The following is a 21,126-nucleotide window of genomic DNA, read 5'->3' as shown; positions in this document are numbered from 1 at the left end:
TAAAAGTCTTGGAACTGGCGGTGTTTGAGAGTATGACTGCAGATGAAATTTGTTGTACGAGTCAGTACAGTCGTCACTTCCCTCATGTTCACACTCTTACCACATAAATGCTCTTGACAGAGAGTGTAGTGTATTGCAAAATCTCATGTGAAACAGGTAAATATTTTAGCATCTCATAAAAGTACCATGAAACTGATATTTCGGTTAACTTTAGGTGTTGTGCCATCTATAGCCATAGAAGCAAGATACTTCCATCACAGACAAATCGTCAACATGCTTTTGCATGCACACAAGAATTTCTGCCCCCATTTCGTATCTTTCATCAGAACCAAGTGTGAGGGTTTCTACCATATTGAAGTATGGTTCTACTTTATAACAGACAGAATCTCCAGAATCTTCCAACTGTTCTTCCCTTAAAACTGCTTTTACCATATAGAAGAGACTATATACTCTGGACACAATCTGGTTTCTTGACCAGACTATAAATCAGCTTCACAAGTACATTGCATCTGACAAATTTGTCATTAGATTCTTCTCTTTTCTTCATACTACATTCTGTGTCGACAAAAAAACATGGAACTTTGCCAGGGAGGAGTCCCATGGCAAAGCGGTGCAGACCCTGAGTGACTACTTGCGATAAATGAAACTTGTCAAAAGGGCATCTTTTGCCACTGCATGACACCCCAGGAGCACCTCAAACATAAAAATCCAACTCTAAAAAAACCAGATTCATCTCAATACCTTGTTGTTGTTGTGATATTCAGATAGACTTGTTTGATGCAGCTCTCCAGGCTACTCTATCCTGTGCAAGCCTCTTCATCTCCGAATAACTACTGCAACCTACATCCTCCTGAATCTGCTTAGTGTACTCATCTCTTGGTCTCCCTCTAAGATTTTTATCCTTCATCCTTCCCTCCAGTACTAAATTGGCAATCCCTTGATATCTCAGAATGTGTCCTGCCAACTGATCCCTTCTTCTTGTCAAGTTGTGCCACAAATTTCTCATCTCCTCAATTCTGTTCAGTACCTCCTCATTAGTTACATGATCTACCCATCTGATCTTAAGCATTCTTCTTTAGCACCAAATTTCGAAAGCTTCTTCTATTCTCTTCTTGTCTAAACTATTTATCATCCATGTTTCACTTTGATAGATGGCTACATTCCATACAAATACTTTCAGAAAAGACTTCCTGACACTTAAATCTATACTCAATGTTAAAAAATTTCTCCTCTTTATAAACACTTTCATTGCGATTGACAGTCTACATTTTATATCCTCTCTACTTCAACCATCATCAGTTATTTTACTCCCCAATTAGCAAAACTCATTTACTGCTTTAAGTGTCTCATTGTCTAATATAACTCCTTCAGCATCATCTGATTTAATTCGGCTACATTCCATTATCCTCATTTTGCTTTTCTTGATGCTCATCTTATATCCTCCTTTCAAGACATTGTCCATTCCATTCAGCTGCTCTTCCTGTTCCTTTGCTGTCTCTGACAGAATTTCATTGTTGTCGGCAAACATAAGTTTTTATTTCTTCTCTATGGATTTTAATTGCCACTCCTAATTTTTTGTTTTTCTCCTTTACTGCTTGCTCAATATAAAGACTGAATAACTTTGGGGATAGGCTACAACCCTGTCTCACTCCCTTCTCAACCACTGCTTCCTTTTGTGCCCCTCAATTCTTGCAACTGTCATCTGTTTTCTGTACAAATTGTAAATAGCTTTTCGCTCCCTGTATTTTACTCCTGCCATCTTCAGAATTTGAAAGAGAGTATTCCAGTCAACATTGTCAAAAGCTTCCTCTGAGTCCACAAATGCTAAAAACATAGCTTTGTCTTTTCTTAACCTATCTTCTGAGATAAGTCATAGGGTCAGTAGTGCTTTGCGTGTTCCAACATTTCTATGGAATACAAACTGATCTTCCCTGAGGTTGGCTTCTACCAGTTTTTCCATGTGTCTGTAAATAATTTGTGTTAGTATTTTGCACCCATGATTTATTAAACTGATAGTTTAGTAATTTTAACACCTGTCCACACTTGCTTACTTTGGGATTGGAATTATTATATTCTTCTTGAAGTCTGAGGGTATTTTGCCTGTCTCATACATCTTGCTCTCCAGGTAGAAGAGTTTTGTCATGACTGGCTCTCCCAAGGCTATCAGTAGTTCTATAGAATGTTGACTATTCCTGGAGCCTTGTTTTGACTTTGGTCTTTTAGTGCTCTGTCATATTCTTCATGCAGTATCGTATCTCCCATTTCATCTTCATCTATGCCCTCTTCTATATCCATAATACTACCCTCAAGTACATCATCCTTGTATAGACCGCCTATGTACTCCTTCCATCTTTCTGCTTTCTCTTCTTTGCTTAGAATTGGTTTTCCATCTGATCTCTTGATATTCATACAAGTGGCTCTCTTTTCTCCAAAGGTAACTTTAATTTTCCTGTAAGAAATATCTATCTTACCCCTAGTGATATATGCCTCTACCTCCTTACATTTGCAGTTGCTGTCAATCTAAATTTTGAGAGTGCTTCACTTACCGCATTTTTATATTTTCTCCTTTCATCAATTAAGTTCAGTATCTCTTCAGTTACCCAAGGATTTCTATTAGCCCTTGTCTTTTTACCTACTTGACCCTCTACAGCCTTCACTATTTCTCTTCTCAAAGCTACCCATTCTTCTTCTACTGTGTTTCTTTCCCATGTTCTTGCCGATCATTCCCTAATATTCTCTCTGAAACTCTCTACAACCTCTGATTTAGTCAGTTTATCCAGGTCCCATCTCCTTAAAATCCCACCTTTTTGCAGTTTCTTCATTTTTAATCTACAGTTCATAACCAATAAACTGTAGTCAGAGTCCACATCTGCCCCTGGAAATGTCTTACACATTAAAATTTGGTTCCTAAATATCTGTCTTACAATTACATAATATATCTGAAACCTTCCATTGTCTCCAGGTCTCCTCCACATATACAACCTTCTTTCATGATTATTAAACCAAGTGTTAGCTATGATTAAGTTGTACTCTGTGCAAAATTCTACCAGGTGGCTTCCTCTTTCATTCCTTGCCCCCGGCCCATAATCACCTACTACTTTTCCTTCTCTTCCTTTTCCTACTATCAAATTCCAGTCCCCCATGACTATTAAATTTTTGTCTCCTTTAACTATCTAAATAATTTCTTTTATCATGTCATACATTTCTGTGGAACTAGTTGGCATATAAACTCGTACTACTGTGTTGGCATGGGCTTCGTGTGCATCTTTGCTACAATAATGTGTTCACAATGCTGTTCATAGTAGTTATCTGCGTTCCTGGTTTTTTATTCATTGTTAAGCCTGCTTCTGCATTACCTTATCTGATTTTGTATTTATATCCTTGTATTCACTTGACCAGAAGTCTTGTTCCTCCTGCCACTGGACTTCGCTAATTTCCATTATATCTAACTTCAAACTATCCATTTGCCTTTCTAAATATTCTAACCTACATGCCCTACTAATGGATCTGACATTCCACACTCCGATCAGTAGAACACCAGTTTTGTTTCTCCTGATAACAATGTCCTGAGTAGTCCCTGCCCAGAGATCCAAATGGGGACTATTTTACCTCCAGAATATTTTACCCAAGAGGATACGATCATCATTTAACCATACAGTAAAGCTGCATGCCCTTGCGAAAAATTACGGCTGTAGTTTCCCTTTGCTATCAGCTGTTTGCAGGAACAGCACAGCAAGGCCGTTTTGATTGATGTCAGAAAGCCAGAGCAGTCAGTCATCCAGAGTGTCACTCCTACAGCTACTGAAGGAACCACAAATTTGTCTGGCCTCTCAACAGATACCTCCCTGTTGTAGTTGAACTTACGCCATGGCTATCTGTATAGCTGAGGCACGCAAGCCTCCCCACCAATGGCAAGGTCCATGGTTCCTGGGGGTGCTCAGTACCTTAATTAACAATAAGCAAAGCATTTAAAAGGAGAGAGGGAGAGAGAGAGAGAGAGAGAGAGAGAGAGAGATTAGTTAGTTAACATCAAAATACATTTAAGTATTAGGAATTCCTTTCTGAAAGTGTTTGTCTGGAGAAGCCTTTTATGGAAGTTAAATGAGTAGAGAATAGTAGCTTTTGAACTACGATGCTGCGGAAGAATGCTGAAGATTAGATGGATAGATCAAATAACTAGTGAGGAAGTACTTAATAAAACTGGGGGAGAAAGGAAAAACTGGGGGGAAAAGGAAATATATGGCATAACCTGACTAAAAGAATATCAGTTGATAGGACATGTCCTGAGCCATCAAAGAATTGTCAGTTTGGTAATGGAGAGATGTTTGTAGGACAGAAACTTGCAAGTAATAGACTAGCATGGAGAGCTGCATCAAACTGTTCTTTAAACTTTGAACTGAAGCACACAGCAACAATACAGACAGGGAGACTCACTAAAAGTTAACTCACCTGTTGCAGTCATAAATGATCCGGTAATGAAGAGCTACAATAGTGGAGGGAACAACTGAATGAAAACAGTAAATTCAGTCTGTCCCCGGAAAACAGTTGACACATTTGGTTGTAGTTTTACACGTCAGAAGGATTATTATTCATTCATTTCTTTTGAGTGAAACCAGTTTGTGGGAGCAAAAAAGTGATTCTCAAGATAAATTCAGTGCAATATCCTGTTCTGAAATGATGATTCACATTATGAAACTGTATTAATTAAAGAGATTCAAAGAAAATTACTGAATGATGATGACAAATATTTTCCCAACAAGTGACATTATATGTTTAAAAAGCAAGTGATTAAGTGACCAAACGATTTAAAAAAATTATGCCTTGTGTGCTTTCTATTCAGGTCACCTCGGCTATTACTGAAACAGATTCATCAGTAATTTGTATAAACCAGTAGGGGGACGGGGGGTTGGGGGGGGGGGGGGGGGTGAGAGAGAGAGCAGTCCAGCCCCCACCCAAAAAAGTCATGCTGTGGTCGTATCCTTCATCTGATTCTGTACATAGAAGATGGACACAAAAGAGGGCAAGTTATGGGAGTGTTATTCATAGATCAATCAGCAGCATGTGATACCATCAACCACAAGAAGTTGATTAGAAAGGTACATTCAGTTACAAAAGACTACTATTTAACACAGTTTATCCAATGTTTGCTGCAAAACATGAGGTTTTTTTTTCTTTTCTTTTCTTTTGTCATTTAGCGTGTTAAGAAGAGCCAACAGAGGATCTTGGAGAATGGTCTCCCTAAGGGCAGTGTATTGGCACCTCTGTTGTACAACATCTACACAAGTGACCAACCAGTCCACTGTGGAACAAGAAAATTTATTTGTGCAAACGACACAGCAACTGCAGTTCAAGGCAAAACATTTAAGGAAGTGAAGATGAAGCTTCCAATAGCCCTTGAAGATCGCGGCAAGTATTATGATGATAACCACCTAAAGCCAAATTCCAGAAAGATGCAGGTCTATACCTTGCATCTGAGAAACTGAGGAACCAGGATGGAGTTAAATATTATGTGGGGAGGACAACAACTACGCAACTACAATACTCCAAAAAAGTTGGGAATACAGTTAGATCATTGCTCACATTCAGAGATCACTGCCAAGAAACAAAGCTATATTAATATGGACTGGAACAGCAGATAGCCTGGAACAGCATTATCCGTAAACTTACTGGCACCAATGGTGCACAGAGTCTAGTGTCCCCCATACGTGTGCCCTGGCACTATGCTTCTCTGCAACAGAATCTGCAGCTCCAATTTGGCAAAATTCCCCACATGCCTAATGGGTGAATATAGCATTGAATGAGACTGGGTGCATCATGACTGTCTCCCTATGACTAACTGTTGTTACAAAAATTTATTAAATTATGGGTAATAGCACCAGTCACAGATATGGAGAAAAAGAAGCAGGAAATCAATCCCAGACACCTGCTGTTTGGGTAGGAACCATAAAAACCTAGGTTGAAGTCAAGGAGGAGGTTCATGCGCACAACACCAGCAATTCCATCAGCACCTGGAACTCGATGAACAGAGCTATGGCGAAATTCGTTAACTGAAAGAGACATACAAAAAATTTCTATTTAAGTACATAAATAAGAATATAATAGAGGGAAATATTCCACGTGGGAAAAATATATCTATCTATCTGATATAAGTACATAAGATATAAGTACATAAATATATATTTTTTAAGAATACTTCAGATTTATAAGTATATTTTTATTCACCTCTCCTTCAAAATAAGGTATCTCGTTTGTCTCTAAAAATTTTACAGCCTTAGTCTTGATTCATGCATAATCAAAGCTGAAAAAATATGTAAATGAAATTACTCAAATGCGCAGACTGCAAACATTCATGTAACTGTTGCAACTGTCAGAGACTTATGTCAGTTGGTTTTCTCATATTAAGTGAAACCACTCAGATCCAGAAAGTGAGTGAAAACATTTGTGTACCTGACATTGCTGCAGAGACTAGTTTCATACGGTTTTTCATTCAACTGAAAAAACAATCGACTGGCCAGTTGATTGTTAAGCAGTTGGTTGTCCCATCAGTAAGTTACAGATTCTTTTGTGTTTTTACTGTTGGCAGAAACACAAAAAGAAACTCTTGCGAGACTTCAGAATTAAATACAGGAAAACTAGTCTAACGTGTGTGTCCACCCAAAAATATTAGCCTTCATTCATACCATATAAGAATTGTCTGTCATGATCTGTGTGATTTGTAGTATTAGCCATTGAAACTTTTGGTTTTGCTTTTAACTATCATGATTTGCAGATGATGTTGTTAGTATTTGTTGCTAATTCATTTTAATATTTTTACTGCTAATGACATCTGAAAATGTGTGAAATATTTGGTCAGCAGTCAGAGTAAAGTTTGTTCAAATGGAATAATACTGGTACAACATGTTATGTATAGCAACTTGTGGTACAGCAGAGGTGATGCGCAGTGAGCAGGCATGTTATCGAGGAAAGGAATACAGTAATTAATATTATAAACTTGTGTTTTTGTTCACACACAAAATAATACCACCCTGTTGTTTCAGCTCTAATGGCTGACAGGATAATGTAGCTATGTGTTTACCTGTGTTTACCTGAGTGCTCTGGAGAATGAGAGTGATTTGTAAGCTGATGTGCTATGTTCCTATTCTTGTTTATGTGCCGGTCAGCTGCTCAACATATGCGCTATTGAGTTATTGTCTTTGTTTGTACTGCATTTACAGCTTGCCTGTTTTTGTGTTAAGTTGATGAAAGTTGACAGGTTTCTCAATTATAAGTACAGTTCTTGTTAATCAACATCTTGGTGGATAGAGAAATTATTTTGGAGTTTTATTTACTCACCAACTCCTCGTAATTGTGCTACCATAGATTGCACAAACTCATTAAGGATTATTGCAGTATTAAATATGACATGTTTCGATGTTGAGAACCCGTCCAACTGGCTGATAGATCACACATATTCTCTAGTTATTGGTTACTTAACAACACAGCTTTGCAGCTAAATTTCATTGACTAATAAGTGGAAAGTCAGGTTTTCAAAATTGTAAACATGTTGTATTTCTCTGTGACATTTTAGGCGTGAACCAGAAGACGCAAAGAGCCCAGATGCAGACAGGGATGTATTTAATGAAAAACCATCAAAGGAAGACATTATATCTGCAACAGAAGCCTCAGGTAATGCAGTAATGTAAATTATACATTAATTGTACCTATTAAGAGTGCAGATAGTAGTTTTGATCCTGATGTTGGAATTGAATTTTAGCCAACTATTAATTGGTAGAATTCAGTTCACAGTTAATGTTCTGAAGTCTGTTTCCTCCATCTAATCAACAATTATTTCACAACAAATGTAAACATGGTCCGTAATAGACTGTAACGTGATTTTTATTTAACCATGCGATTAGCTAATTTCGACTACTTGTCATTGTCAAGCACTTGTAAAGCCAACATGAAAAGCACTACATTGTCTGCATGCATCACATGTATAACTAACACTTTACACACCTCACATTAAGATAAGACATTACTGCACAAATTTCTTACAAACACATGGAAATTTGTTGTCACTGATTCATTCATCCAAAGACTTTAAGACTCTCCAGCCTACTATGTTACAGCCTACTAGGAACCATGTTTATGTTTTTTAAGCACAAATACAAAATTTTAAATTATTTTATAGTTGTTTTGGTATGCAGTATAGATGAAAATAAGCTGGTGATTATGCTGACAATTCTGTAAAATTTCTGAAGAAAGTAATAAGCACCATTAATTAACTTTTGTAGAAAACTTGGCAGTAGTTGAAATGTGCCACTTTCATCAGCCATAGTTTCATAAGTGTTTCTGATGCAACAAAAAAGTGGCACAGTGCATAAAACTGTGGGATTTTCATGATTTCAAATCACCATTTGGCCATCGTATTATGCAGAAATTTTTACTGCTTCATGAATGTGAAAATGACTGAAGAAAATGTGTTTGATTGAATATATTTCACAAAACACAGTCTTCATCTTAACAAACCATTTAACCAAAGTAAATTGTAATATTAATAAAAGAATAAGAAACAAGGTGCAGTCCAAAGCAACACCCTTAGATAGACAGCTCACTAAACATGAAATGAACTCACAAAATGCATTCCATGTACACAGACTACATTAGGAAAATGATTTGCAACTTCACAGAACAAGACTGCATCTCTGAATCCATCAGTAACTAGTATTTCCTTTTTTAGACAAAACACTGGAAAACATCAGCTGGAATTCTCCACCAGAATATTAGAGACTTGTGTATTAATCTAAATGAACTCTCAACCAATGTTTGTGACTATGCCCTTGTACTGTGCTTCACTGAGTACCACGTCTGCTGTGTGTAGAAAGACTTCTAATACCTGGTTACAATCTGACAACTTCATACTGCAGAAAATAAAGGGAAAGAGGTGATGTGGCTGTTTCTATTAAGAGCTGTATCAAGAGTAATGCAATTGGTGTAAGTGATTTTCATCTAAAACAAAATATGAAGCATTTGCCATTGAACTGCCTTTAAATAATTCTGCCTTATTAATTGCAGTGGTATAAAGGGTACTTTCAGAAATCGGGGCCTCTTTTTGAAGCTTCTCGACTCACTTCTACAGCACCTGATTAAATTTAAGATAGATATCATAGAACTTGGCGATTTCAATTTAGATTTTCTATCACACAGTAATAGGTTACACACCTGGTAAATTTAAACAATGGAAAGTCCTAGATGGAATAATGATGATATTTTGAAAAGGATAGATTATTACTCACCATATGGAGGAGATGGCGGGTCACAGTGCCTGTCTGTGACTCAAAAAGTTACAGAAGCTGGCCCAAAGAAACCACGACAAGTCATGGATCACATAGAGGATAAGGATATATTGTAAACAAATACGAGAATTCTACAATACATGAAAAAATTTAGGCAGCACTACCCAAATAAATCATTATAAAAAGTACTGTAAAATATTAACCAAAGAAATCAAACAATCAATAAGTATATATTTTAGCTCCAAAATTAACCAATCCTGTAATGAAACAGTCTGATGCATGATAAGTAGTGAGACAGGTACCAACAGTCCCTGCAAAACCAAAGACATTTTCTGAAATACTGATGATAACTAGAAATGAAGTAAGGAAATCCACTGACTCTTTAAAAAGCAGAGGAACACCAGGTGTAAGTAATATTTCCAGTAAACTTCTAAAATATTGTTCAGATCAATTGCACATTCCCAGATGAAATGAAGCTTGCTACAGTGAAGCCTCTTCACAGAGAGAGAGAGACATAACACAAGTCACAAACTATTGTCCTGTTTATTTCGTGACCACATTCATGAAAGTCCTCGAAAAAGTACTATATATTAGAATTGTGAGGTATCTCAAAAATTTTGACATCTTCAGTGAAAGACAGTTTGGTTTCTGAAAAGGTGTATCCACAACTGAAGCTGTATTTTCTTTCACAAATGATGTATTGGAATCCCTAGGAGAAAAATTAAGCCAATTGGAATATTTTGTTATTCTTTCTAAGACTATGTGGATCACAAAATACTTCTCAACTAGAGGGGCAGTTGGAGACTGGTTTAAATTCTATCTCCAAGACAGGAAGCAGAAGTTAGTTTTAGATGAGAATAGCAAAGCTGTTGAGAGGGAAGAGGCTGACTGGAGCACAGCACTCCATAGAGTGCCCCAGGGATCTGTCCTTGGTCCACAGTGGGTTCAAAGTAACTCACTGTCTACTGAGCGAAACTAATTACATCCAGTTCAGCTCCTATCATAAATTTCCACCAGAGTTGCCTATTGTACCTGACAGTCAGCAAGTTGAAAGGGTATACTGCACCAAATTCATAGGTCTCCACATAGATAGCAGGGTTAGCTGAGAACATTGTGTCATGCAGACCATGTAAAGGTTGTCCTTGGCTACTTTTGTCATTCGAACAACCTCATATTTGAGACATCTGTGTCACGAAGTTATGTGCTGTGGAATTATCTTCTGGGGCAATTCACCCACATCATAGACAATTTTCTTTCTGTAGAAAAAGGTAATCTGAACAATGTGCCTAGTTCCCTTGTTGTAATCTCTTTAAGAAACTTGGGATATTTACTGGAAAGATCCTGTGCACTATGAAACAAATGAAATATACCATGATCACAATGCAAGAAGAAAGGCTGACTTCCATTGTGATTTTAAAAATTAACTTGGGATGCAGAAAGATGTATAGTATTTCAGTATTAAAGTATGTAATTCATTGTCAAATAGTATGAAAGGTCTATGTGATAACAGTGCAGTATTTAAAAATAAAATACAGATATATTTTCTTGATAAAATATTTTATTCAGTTGGTGAATTTATCAACAGAGACACATAGCTTTTTTATGCATACTTTTTTTTTGTCTGAATTATATGAGATGTGCAAATCCTTGTAGGATGCCCTTTTTTTTTGCTTATGTTTTGTTCTAGTGTCATGTTGTTATTTTCCCTGCAACATTTTTGTCAATTGAGTGTACTTTCCCTTCTTGCACATTCTATGTGATTCACATTTATATATTCTTTAAACCAATCCACATCCTAGCATCTCACATGCATACAAGGGTCTGTAGAATACGTATATGGCTAAAATAAATAAACTGTGATTTAACTGTTTCACGGTTTTCCCTAATCAGGCCACAGCTATTCATTTACCACGCCTGTCTTACCAACTGATTTAGTGTTCTGTCTCTGGTGACTTCTGTGTTGACAGAACAGTGAACTACAACTGTCATTGCTCATTCAATTGAAAAATATTGTGGATTTCTCACTTAATTTTTTGTTTTATTTCTTTGCCTTTTTTACTTCTTTTTTTATCTCTGACGTTGACTTAGAACACTAAGTTTTCTCTCTTATCAGACACTGTCTGTTTCACAGCCTGTTTTAAAGACTAAAAGTCCTCAGGGTGTGTGTCCAAATCATGAGGTAAAATGTCCTAATGTGTCAGTCACTATTTCTGTGACATCCATTGTTACAGTAATGGAGCCCACATACAGTAGCAGCTGGAACATTTTGCACTGTGACATGGTCACACACTCAAAAACCTTTTTATTGATATTAAAGTATGTACTTTTGTGTGTAAACTAAACATGACATTAAAAAAAATTGACTGGTTTCAAGTCAGTTAATTTTCAGTTTTTACTGTTATGCCTTTCTTCACAAAATACAAGCTACGTAATTTTTATTGTTGTGTGTGAATTCCTTACGTGTTGCTTAATACTGTGAAAAAAAATTTTTTTTATTATCTTTCATGAGATACTGTTTGACATTACGCAATTAGAGTAAGATATAATTTGCTAGTTTTTGATGCAGTATATTGCTTGGCAGCATAGTATAAAATTATTTTCTTTTTCTTAATCAGGTGTTCAGCGCATCTATGACAGTGCTATCATTCATACTGCAATGGGGGATATTCATGTGAAATTATTTTCAAAAGAATGTCCACGTGCTGTTGAAAACTTTTGTGTACACAGCAAGAATGGTTACTATAATGGACACATATTTCATAGGGTAATTAAAGGCTTCATGGTGCAGACTGGTGACCCCACAGGTAGTATAAGCTCTTTATTTGAATCACTTGTTTACCACATTTTTGCATGATGTTTTTTCAAAATACAAATTTATTATCAATATTATGATGTCAGTCTCTCACTGGAGTGAAAAAGTGGACTGAGAGAAGATTCCTAGTTGCCGTATAGTGGAGGCATTGAGTGATAATTCAGATGAGCTCTTTCTGATGCCAAATTCCTTTCCTTTCCATTTTCATCGCTCACTCTCCTCCACCCTACCCTCTTCTCTTCCTTGTTCTTTTCATCAGCTCTACCCAGAGAACATTGGTATCCACAAAGTCTTGGGTGGGGGGGGGGGGGGGGGGGTTGGATGGAATAGGGGCACTTGGCACCTCCCCATGCCCCAGTATCTGCAGTACAGACTTCTTAACCATTACATAATTGTTGCACATTTCAGAAGTTATTGCCAGTGATGCTGCTAAACAACAGACTATGCACTGCTGAGCACTACTGAAAACACTGTGGCTTCTGCAAGCACTATATAACTTGGGTTTGTTTGGCTCTCATCCTATCTCACAGTAAGTTTTGCTGTTTTGTTGGTGTAGTGGCAGTTGTGACACTATTTTTTAGTCATGGTTGTGAACTATACAAAATATTTGGCAAAATAGAATCCTCAGTCCTTTCTCTGTTTCTTCCTCATACAGTCCTTATTAAACTGCAGAAAGGGTTTATTCCAACACTGAGCAAAAAGTAAATATGGCTGCAATATATCTGCTTGATGTCTGCCCCCAATTCCCAAAAGCATATCTTCTTCCCCTACTACCCAACTTCATCACAAAAGTATTTTACTATTTGCTTCTATACAAAGATGAACTGTGAGGGCTAGCTGACTCTTCATTCATTTTTACATGGCAGAGCTATTGTAGTAGACATGGCAAAACACACGCCAGCCCGTATTGAAGGCAGTTTCATGTATGGATCCAGATGCACCAGTCACAAAGAAAAGTACTATTTTCACTGCTAGAAGAAAGGAAAAAATATGTGACATTTCAAGATTTGAATGATATACTCTTCAGGAGTTGAGACCTTCACAAAGGGTGCAACATGCAGTCATAAACTTACAAGTTCAACAGGCCAGTTGATGTGTCCACACAGTCTTCACTTTCAGGGATTAGGCTAGCAGTAAGTTCTGTCTTCAAAGGTTTTGTTGATCCCATCTGTTTTTGGGCCTACCAGGATTTCCTCTGCCTCTCAGACTTATCTCCACTGTTGTTTCATCATTCTTTTTTGTGGCATTCTAGTCACATGCCCTGTCCACCTTATTTCTCAATTCTTTTTTTATCCCTTCAGCATTTTATTCTCTAATTTATTGATTCTTTTTCCTGCCTGTATTTTACTCTTATTCCTCTTCAGGAGACTGATGACCTTCGCTGTGTAGTCCCCCTTAAACATCCCACCAACCACCATCACCACCTCTTCAGGAAAACCCAAGTGTTAGTCCCATACAGCAAAAATGTTGCCGCCATAGTTTTATAAAACTTTATTTTTGTTTCATCTCTAACTCTGTTCTTAAGGTTTTGCACAGTATTGTGTCAAACTGGTGCAACGGGGACTATTTTGGTTCTGTCCTAGGCTGTTTAAAGATTCAATTCTATTGGACAATTTGAGAGATGTTTTATAAAATTTATCACATTCACCTCATTGATTGCTGGTTCAGGGTAACATTTCGCCCAAACAGTGCAAAAAATGTAGCTTTAAAATCACATTTTGTTCAACTATTATTTTGTGCTAGTCAAAACTTAAAAATGGAAGGCTTGAAAATAACACAATAAATTCATCAAGATAATCAGATATGAGGTTTTTTAAACACAGAAAGTGTAATAGTTGGCAATTGTAATTCACTTTTTCTTTCCCTGTAGTCTTATTGATTCCCAGCTGGACTACTTCATTTCTTTCATATTTTAGATTTTTAATTTTTATTGTGAACCTAACCAATATTGTTATATGAATCAAAATGTCTGTTGTGAATATTTTCTAGTTGTATTTCCTAACTTGTTGGATTTCATTATATGAGACTAATTTTAGATCCTTAAATCAAAAAGGTGACATTCATACTCACATTAATAATATGAAAAGTTGTACTGAGAATATACAAATGAAATATGTTTATCTTTAGGTATCACAGAAATCTATCTTCGAAAGATGTTGGATGTATGACTATCAAACATTTGTGATAAAATAAAGTTTTGTGTACTTCCTGTCAAATTTAGTTCTTGGGACACAACACATTTTCAAACTCACTGTATTTGATATACCAAAAGTGGCAATCTTAGCAACTGCTTCCTCTTTGATATATTTCTTTGGACACCCATGCCAGAGAAAAAAAGATTATTTTCCTTTATTTTGGTGGCATGGGCAGGTGGTGGGAGGGACGTGGCTCACATTATGTACTCTGGAAACCTTCGTAAGGTGATTTGTATTGTTTCAATTCTTGTTTGATTCCCAGTATACTGCTCAGTGTCTATATTATGTCATGAGTAGTTACCTTTACTCATGCCATTGACTGATTGTGTTAAAAAAAAAAAAAAATGGTTCAAATGGCTCTGAGCACTATGGGACTCAACTGCTGAGGTCATTAGTCCCCTAGAACTTAGAACTAGTTAAACCTAACTAACCTAAGGACATCCCACACATCTATGCCTGAGGCAGGATTCGAACCTGCGACCGTAGCGGTCTCACGGTTCCAGACTGCAGCGCCAGAACCGCGCAGCCACTTCGGCCGGCGATTGATTGTGTTATTGTATGACTTGTTTACAGTGTATTGTCATGACCAGTTACCTGTTATTGCAACTCTGGAACCAAATATCTGTTTTAGGTACTGGAACTGGAGGGGAAAGCATATGGGGTGGTGAATTTGAAGATGAATTTCACCCTACTTTAAGACATGATCGACCATACACTTTAAGCATGGCAAATGCGGGGCCAAATACAAATGGAAGCCAATTCTTTATAACTGTGATTCCAACTGTAAGTGCTTACATTATGTTTAAAGACCGTTAGCATATTACAAGTAAATGTCTTTTAAAAGTTTATTTTTAGCTCTCATAATGTCTTATGTACATGGAAAATAATGTAAACTAAAATTATTTCTGAAAGTTATATTTTAGAGGGAATATGGCCTAACAGTATGCAGCACATGCATCATATTAAATTTTGGTATGTCTTATTTTAAGTGACTATATATTATGACAAGGTGTAAACCTATAATTTGGCATCTATTTTAGCTGATGATGAAATGAAAGTTAGAAACCTTTTAAGATTTTCTGCCCTCCCAAAATTAAAAGGGTACTATTAGCGTGTACTCCTGGATTATCCAGTTTTTATAATTGATCATCTACCTGTATTTGTAGTTTATAATTGTAAAACTTGTCTATTTATTTTACTCAAGATTAATTTTATACACAGATTAAACAGACATTTTTTTTAGTTTTGTTTGGTTGTGTGTCTAAACACCTGAGTGACCATAGGTAAGAAAGATAGATAAAAAGTTAGTTTAACAAAGATTTTACAGTCTTTATGTAATGTTTCAAAATCTCAGTCATCCCATAATATCTTAGTATGTATATTATTAACAGCCACTGACTGCCCATTTCTCCAGTTGTCAGATTACGTTAAGTACAATTGTTCTGTATTACTCTGGTGACACTAGTACAACCTTCATGGGTAATGTTCAGCCTGAATTTCCTCTATTTCTTAAAACCTATGGATGAGGGAAATACTTTCTTGAATTAATATTCCTTAATAGCATATGACTAAAATTATTTACTTTATTTATGAAATAATGGAAAGTCCAGGATGTTATGTTATTTACTTATTTGTTTATACAGCCTTGGTTGGATAATAAACATACAATATTTGGACGTGTAGTGAAAGGTATGGAAGTGGTTCAGAACATCAGTACTGTCAAAACCAACCCCATGACTGATAAGCCATATGATGATGTTCAAATAATCAGCATAACACTGAAGTAAATTGAATTATTTGAGGTAAGTTCTTAGCTTATAGTCTCAAGAATGAAACCTTATTCTCCACAGAAAATTTGTAATTTGTTAATAAATGAAAACTTTTGCTCTAGTGTATGTTTTTTTTCATTTTATCTTTATTTATATAATGGATGCTTTGCTTTTGAAATCAAAAGTTATGTTTCCTACTACAGTAGAGCTGGTTTTATTTGTGAGTAAATGCACTCCCTCCAGATATCTCCAGTACTACTATAGAAGGTGATGAGAAAGTCAGAGGCAGGCGGAAGAAACTTAGGTGGTTGTCATTTGGCTGCAGTAAAGCTGGCTAGTGGATGTGGAGTTACCAGCTCCGAATGGGTAATTCTGGTACTTCAGAGGAAGATGTGAGAAAACAGCAGACCCTGTTTTCAGTCTGCTTTTTCAACAACACAGATTTTATTAAGTACAATTATTTTCAATTAAATCATAGAAAGTAATGGTTCCTGACTATTCTGGAGTTACACAAAACAAAAGACTTCTGCTTGTGGCTACTTCATGGTCAGCTCAGTTCTCTGAAGTTTGTTGAATAACTCACACATCCATGTTGCAGAACACAGTTTGTAGATTTGACTAGGAAACATTTGGATACAAACCATGCTCTCAGTGCATCCATATACTATCAGTTCATTCGCCAAAAACACATCACTCAGTTGAACAGTGATCAAATACAGTCCCACATTAGGCAGAAAGGCTAGGCAAACACTGTTGGTAGATGACAACAAAGTCCAAATCACATTCTAGGAGGAAACCACATAATGTAGGGTCATTGCCAATAGATACACCGAAGAGCGAGCTGTGAATATTGGCTGAATGACAAGCGAGGCCATGGCAGCCTGCACCAAACCCTAAATATACCGTGAGCGTTTTGCCACATGACCTGATCACAGAGCCAGCAACCTGTCTAGATATATGCATAATTATATCCAGTGATCCATCGATGAGTCTAATGGGATTGCAAAGCATTAGTTATGTATCTTTAAAAAAAAAAAAATGATGTAATGGAAAGACATGTCCATTCATGTACTCTGTGGCCCTGTGATTGACAGCTGTGAAGAGGGAAGAGTACTGTAGCCAGCCAGTGTCCATTGTGAAAATATTGCCACATTCTGCTTCTTATCCATACATCATTATGGAAGAGAGAAAGCTGTGAGCACGTATTGTACTGGTATAAGCAGCTATTTTATCCACAACAGTTAGGTAGAGCTTCATAGCTGTTTATAAAACACACAACAACATCAATCATTTAGTAATCATGATTATGTGTAAGTCAAAGAGATGCATGCTCAGAACAGATTGACTGCTGAAAATGATGAGTTAACTGTAAAATAAGTGGACTTTGAATAATGGCATAGTCTAACATGTGAATCATCCAGTTGTTAATTACAAAATTATTGTAATTTAAGAACTACTAGTTCTGTCTATGTTGATAAGTGTTTAGCTAAAAGTAAATAAACAGTAATATTTACAAAAATGATGAAAAATGTGCCTGTGAGATATTTGTGAGAAAAGATCATACACACTGCAAGGAAAAAAAAATAATCATTTGAATTCATTTGCCATTTTCTGACATAACACATGTTCTTCCCGAGCAAGGTGGTGCAGTGGTTAGCACACTGGACTCACATTCAGTAGAACGATGGTTCAAACCCGAGTCTGGCCATCCAGATTTTGGTTTACCGTGATTTCCCTAAATCGCTCCAGGCAAATGCCACGATGGTTTCTTGAAAGGGCACAGCTAATTTCCTTCCCCATCCTTGACACAGTCCGAGCTTGTGTTCCATCTCTAATTATGTCAATGTCGAAGGGACATTAAACCCAATCTTCCTTTCCCATATGCTTTAACAACCTTGTCAGTATGTAGTCTGTCAGAAAGTTCTGAGAATGTGGTTTTTTTTTTTTTTTTTTTTTTTTTTTTTTTTTTTTTTTTTTTTTTTTTCTCTCTCCATTGCATGACCTCTAGCACCATAACTGAGCACTTGCAGATACTATATTCTGATGGTGTTGCTGAGCAGTTCTTAATTCACCAACAGCTTGAGGTCTGTTGTGAGGAGTGAAAAATGTTTTTCGTTGCTGTAATTTGTGTCTGTTGCTATCAGGAAATCTCCCACTATACTGCAATCAAGTTTTACCTCAGATTTGAGAAATTATATTTAGAAAACTTTTGAAGTGGTGTGTGTGGTGGTGATTGTTGGTCACACAAGTCTGTAAGTGTATCACAAGAGCGTGGTTTCACTAGAGATTCAAGCTGTGGATGAGCGTGTGCAAAATGTGTGGGATATTGTGTAGAATGGCCATTTAGATGTCAAATGACATCAGAGAAGTTTCAGATGAAGAAAACTACCATGCCCATGATTTATCACAACATCTAGTGAAAACGAGTAGTGTGCATGAAATATTCCACATTATCTGGACATTTCAGGGTGCAGCACAAGTCACAGTTAGAAATTGGACAACTGACCATAATTACTGTCTGGCCATATTGTTAATTTATTGCAACTGTTTTACAATGCTGTTGAGTAAAGAAAAAGCAGTAGCACTTGTACATTGAGGACTTGTGCATGCATACTGCCATGCAGGTTAATCTTGTAGACCATCATAATTTGTAACAGTCAGTCCTCACTTTTGAATCTCACTTTGTATTTATTTATTTTCTTCATTCTTTTTTTCTTCACATTACTGCTTCCTACATTTCAAAATGAATTAATTGTAGATGCTTTATCATATCCCACACCTACTTCTAAATAGTTTTATCTTATTGTAGAATATACACCAAGATGAACATTTATGACAAGTAAGAACTGTATGTTTAAATTTCATCCTGATGCACAGTTTTCAGTTATCACAAACATTCATCTCAGCATGTACTTGGGTTTAAAAAAGTAAATAAAACCTTCTCAAATCAGTATTGTCATTAGCCAGCTCCTCTTCAATCATTGTTCTGCACTTTACTTAGAGATATCACAATCTTTCTTCCCATTAGGAATTACAGTATTTGGCCAACAATGAGCCACACAGTTATCATATTGCAGAATAATTTACTTCCAAATTACCAGTTGGTGAATGTGTGAATGAAATTGATTCATGAACTTTCATTTACACTTTCTCCAATGAAACTTTTCTGGGTATCTAATCACACCGTTATATACCAGCATTTCTGCGACTTTTGGTGAACATGATATTGAGTTAGTGCCGCATTCAGATTTTATATAATTTTATTTCATCGGGCAGCTAGTGTCATACATTGGTGAGCACACACCTAATGTAACATGAGAGGCACATAAAGCTTGGATAATGCAGCAAGTCAGCAATGGCAGAGCATCATAATGAGAATGGAAAACCTATACAATTCCAACAAACTTGTGCACTACCAAGGTAGTGTCTTATCTTTAAAAAAAGGAACAAGAGCGGACTGAGAGTGTGAAGCAGCCTGCCAACATGAATCACAAAAGTATTTTTCTCCAGATGCCATCCTACCAGCTGACAGCCATTTGCGAGGCTAACCCATCATGCACAGCAGTATGCTGAAGGCAGTTAACACTTTTTGTTGTCTGAGCCTTCACCGGCCATTGCAGGAACAGTACTAGATCATTGTACAGGTTCTTTTGCCAGTTACAGCCAGTAGGAATTAAAATAATGACTAGCATCATTAAAGGATGTCAGTCCCCACCTCCCCACTAATCAAAAAATTTGCCAGTGATGTTCATGACTGCCACTACAAGCTGAATGAAATAACTCTATGCAAGATTTAAGTATTTATTAATTCTCCTCAGCTTACATATTTTCCTGCTGCTCTGTGTTCATTCTTGTGTTGTTTTGTACCTTGTTTATCTTATCTGCTCTGTTTCAGCCCTTGTGCTTTGCTTCAGACTTTTCCTGTTTTATTAAACAAGATGCTCTTTCACTGTAATAGGGTAGTCATTACATCTGTAATATTTTTAGTTTTGTGTTATCACTGTGTTTATGTTTCATCATCTTATAAAAAGCTTTGATATAATAGTATTACTGTTACTTTCATCTGTGACATTCATTGGAACATACTAATATATGAAATTCGTTCCTGAAATGAGTTTGCAATCACTGTAAGCGTCTGTAAGGATACTGTTTATGTTGCTTAACAGTCAAGCAATCTAGACAGTGTTATTTGGAGAAATTTTTCACCTTTAATTTTTTTTTTAAATACTTGTATTTCTGTTGCAGGTTACTTTGATTAAAGCATGGAGGCAAATTCCATGAAATGCTAAGAAAGCAATTGAGGCCTGTCTGTTAACAAGAAAAAATTTATTAGAAAAGTGATAACTGCATTTCAGAGAAGAGTGGAATCACAACATAAGTCATGTCAGAGCAAAATTACTTTGTATAATTTATATTACGTTTTAATTTGTGATGGATTATAGACAATTCAACCCATATTATGTGCTTCATATTTTTCTAGAAATACATTTGTTACAACAGTGAACAAATGATTGTAATTTCTATGAAATACAAAAAGTATTAAAAAAGGAAAGCTAATTTTGTTGGTAAAATACATGTCATTTCAGTGGTTCACAGTGACAAAGTGTGTGTAAAGTGTAAAAGTAACAACTTACTTACTCAGTATTTTAAACATAGCCACGCAACAGCAACGGTTCCACGTAATAGGATCAAAAACAGCCGACCAGTTGCAAAGGATAAAGTAATCTTTACCTAGGTTTCGATAGATTTAAATCTATCTTCTTCAGAAGGCGGCAGTATTACATTAACATGGAGTGATATGTCATTGTCGTTTTTACAAACACCTGCATAGCTCCATTAGTCCAAATAAAATATAGCCCTGAGAATAGGGTTCGTCAGACAAATAAAAATTTTTATTTGTCTGACAAACCCTATTCTCAGGGCTATATTTTATTTGGACTAATGGAGCTATGCAGGTGTTTGTAAAAACGACAATGACATATCACTCCATGTTAATGTAATACTGCCACCTTCTGAAGAAGATAGATTTAAATCTATCGAAACCTAGGTAAAGATTACTTTATCCTTTGCAACTG

The 21,126-nt window shown here is 36.4% G+C and overlaps 1 protein-coding gene across 3 annotated transcripts in view; it reads left to right on the top strand.

Moving 5' to 3' along the window:
- Window positions 1–20,608, top strand: part of LOC126484125 (peptidylprolyl isomerase domain and WD repeat-containing protein 1) — a 123,584-nt gene extending 102,976 nt beyond the window's left edge. For all 3 annotated transcript variants that reach the window (XM_050107509.1, XM_050107510.1, XM_050107511.1), the window contains exons 11-15: window positions 7,568–7,665; window positions 11,891–12,079; window positions 14,914–15,065; window positions 15,926–16,084; window positions 20,297–20,608. In XM_050107509.1, the coding sequence (XP_049963466.1) occupies window positions 7,568–7,665; window positions 11,891–12,079; window positions 14,914–15,065; window positions 15,926–16,069 (583 nt within the window). In that variant the 3' untranslated portion in view covers window positions 16,070–16,084; window positions 20,297–20,608. The remainder of the gene's footprint in view (window positions 1–7,567; window positions 7,666–11,890; window positions 12,080–14,913; window positions 15,066–15,925; window positions 16,085–20,296) is intronic.
- The last annotated feature ends 518 nt before the right edge of the window (window positions 20,609–21,126 follow it).

The sequence above is a fragment of the Schistocerca serialis genome, chromosome 6, assembly GCF_023864345.2.
Source record: "Schistocerca serialis cubense isolate TAMUIC-IGC-003099 chromosome 6, iqSchSeri2.2, whole genome shotgun sequence".
NCBI lineage: Eukaryota > Metazoa > Arthropoda > Insecta > Orthoptera > Acrididae > Schistocerca > Schistocerca serialis.
The sequence above is the reverse complement of the archived record's forward strand: the minus strand, read 5'-3'. Positions and strand labels throughout refer to the sequence as shown.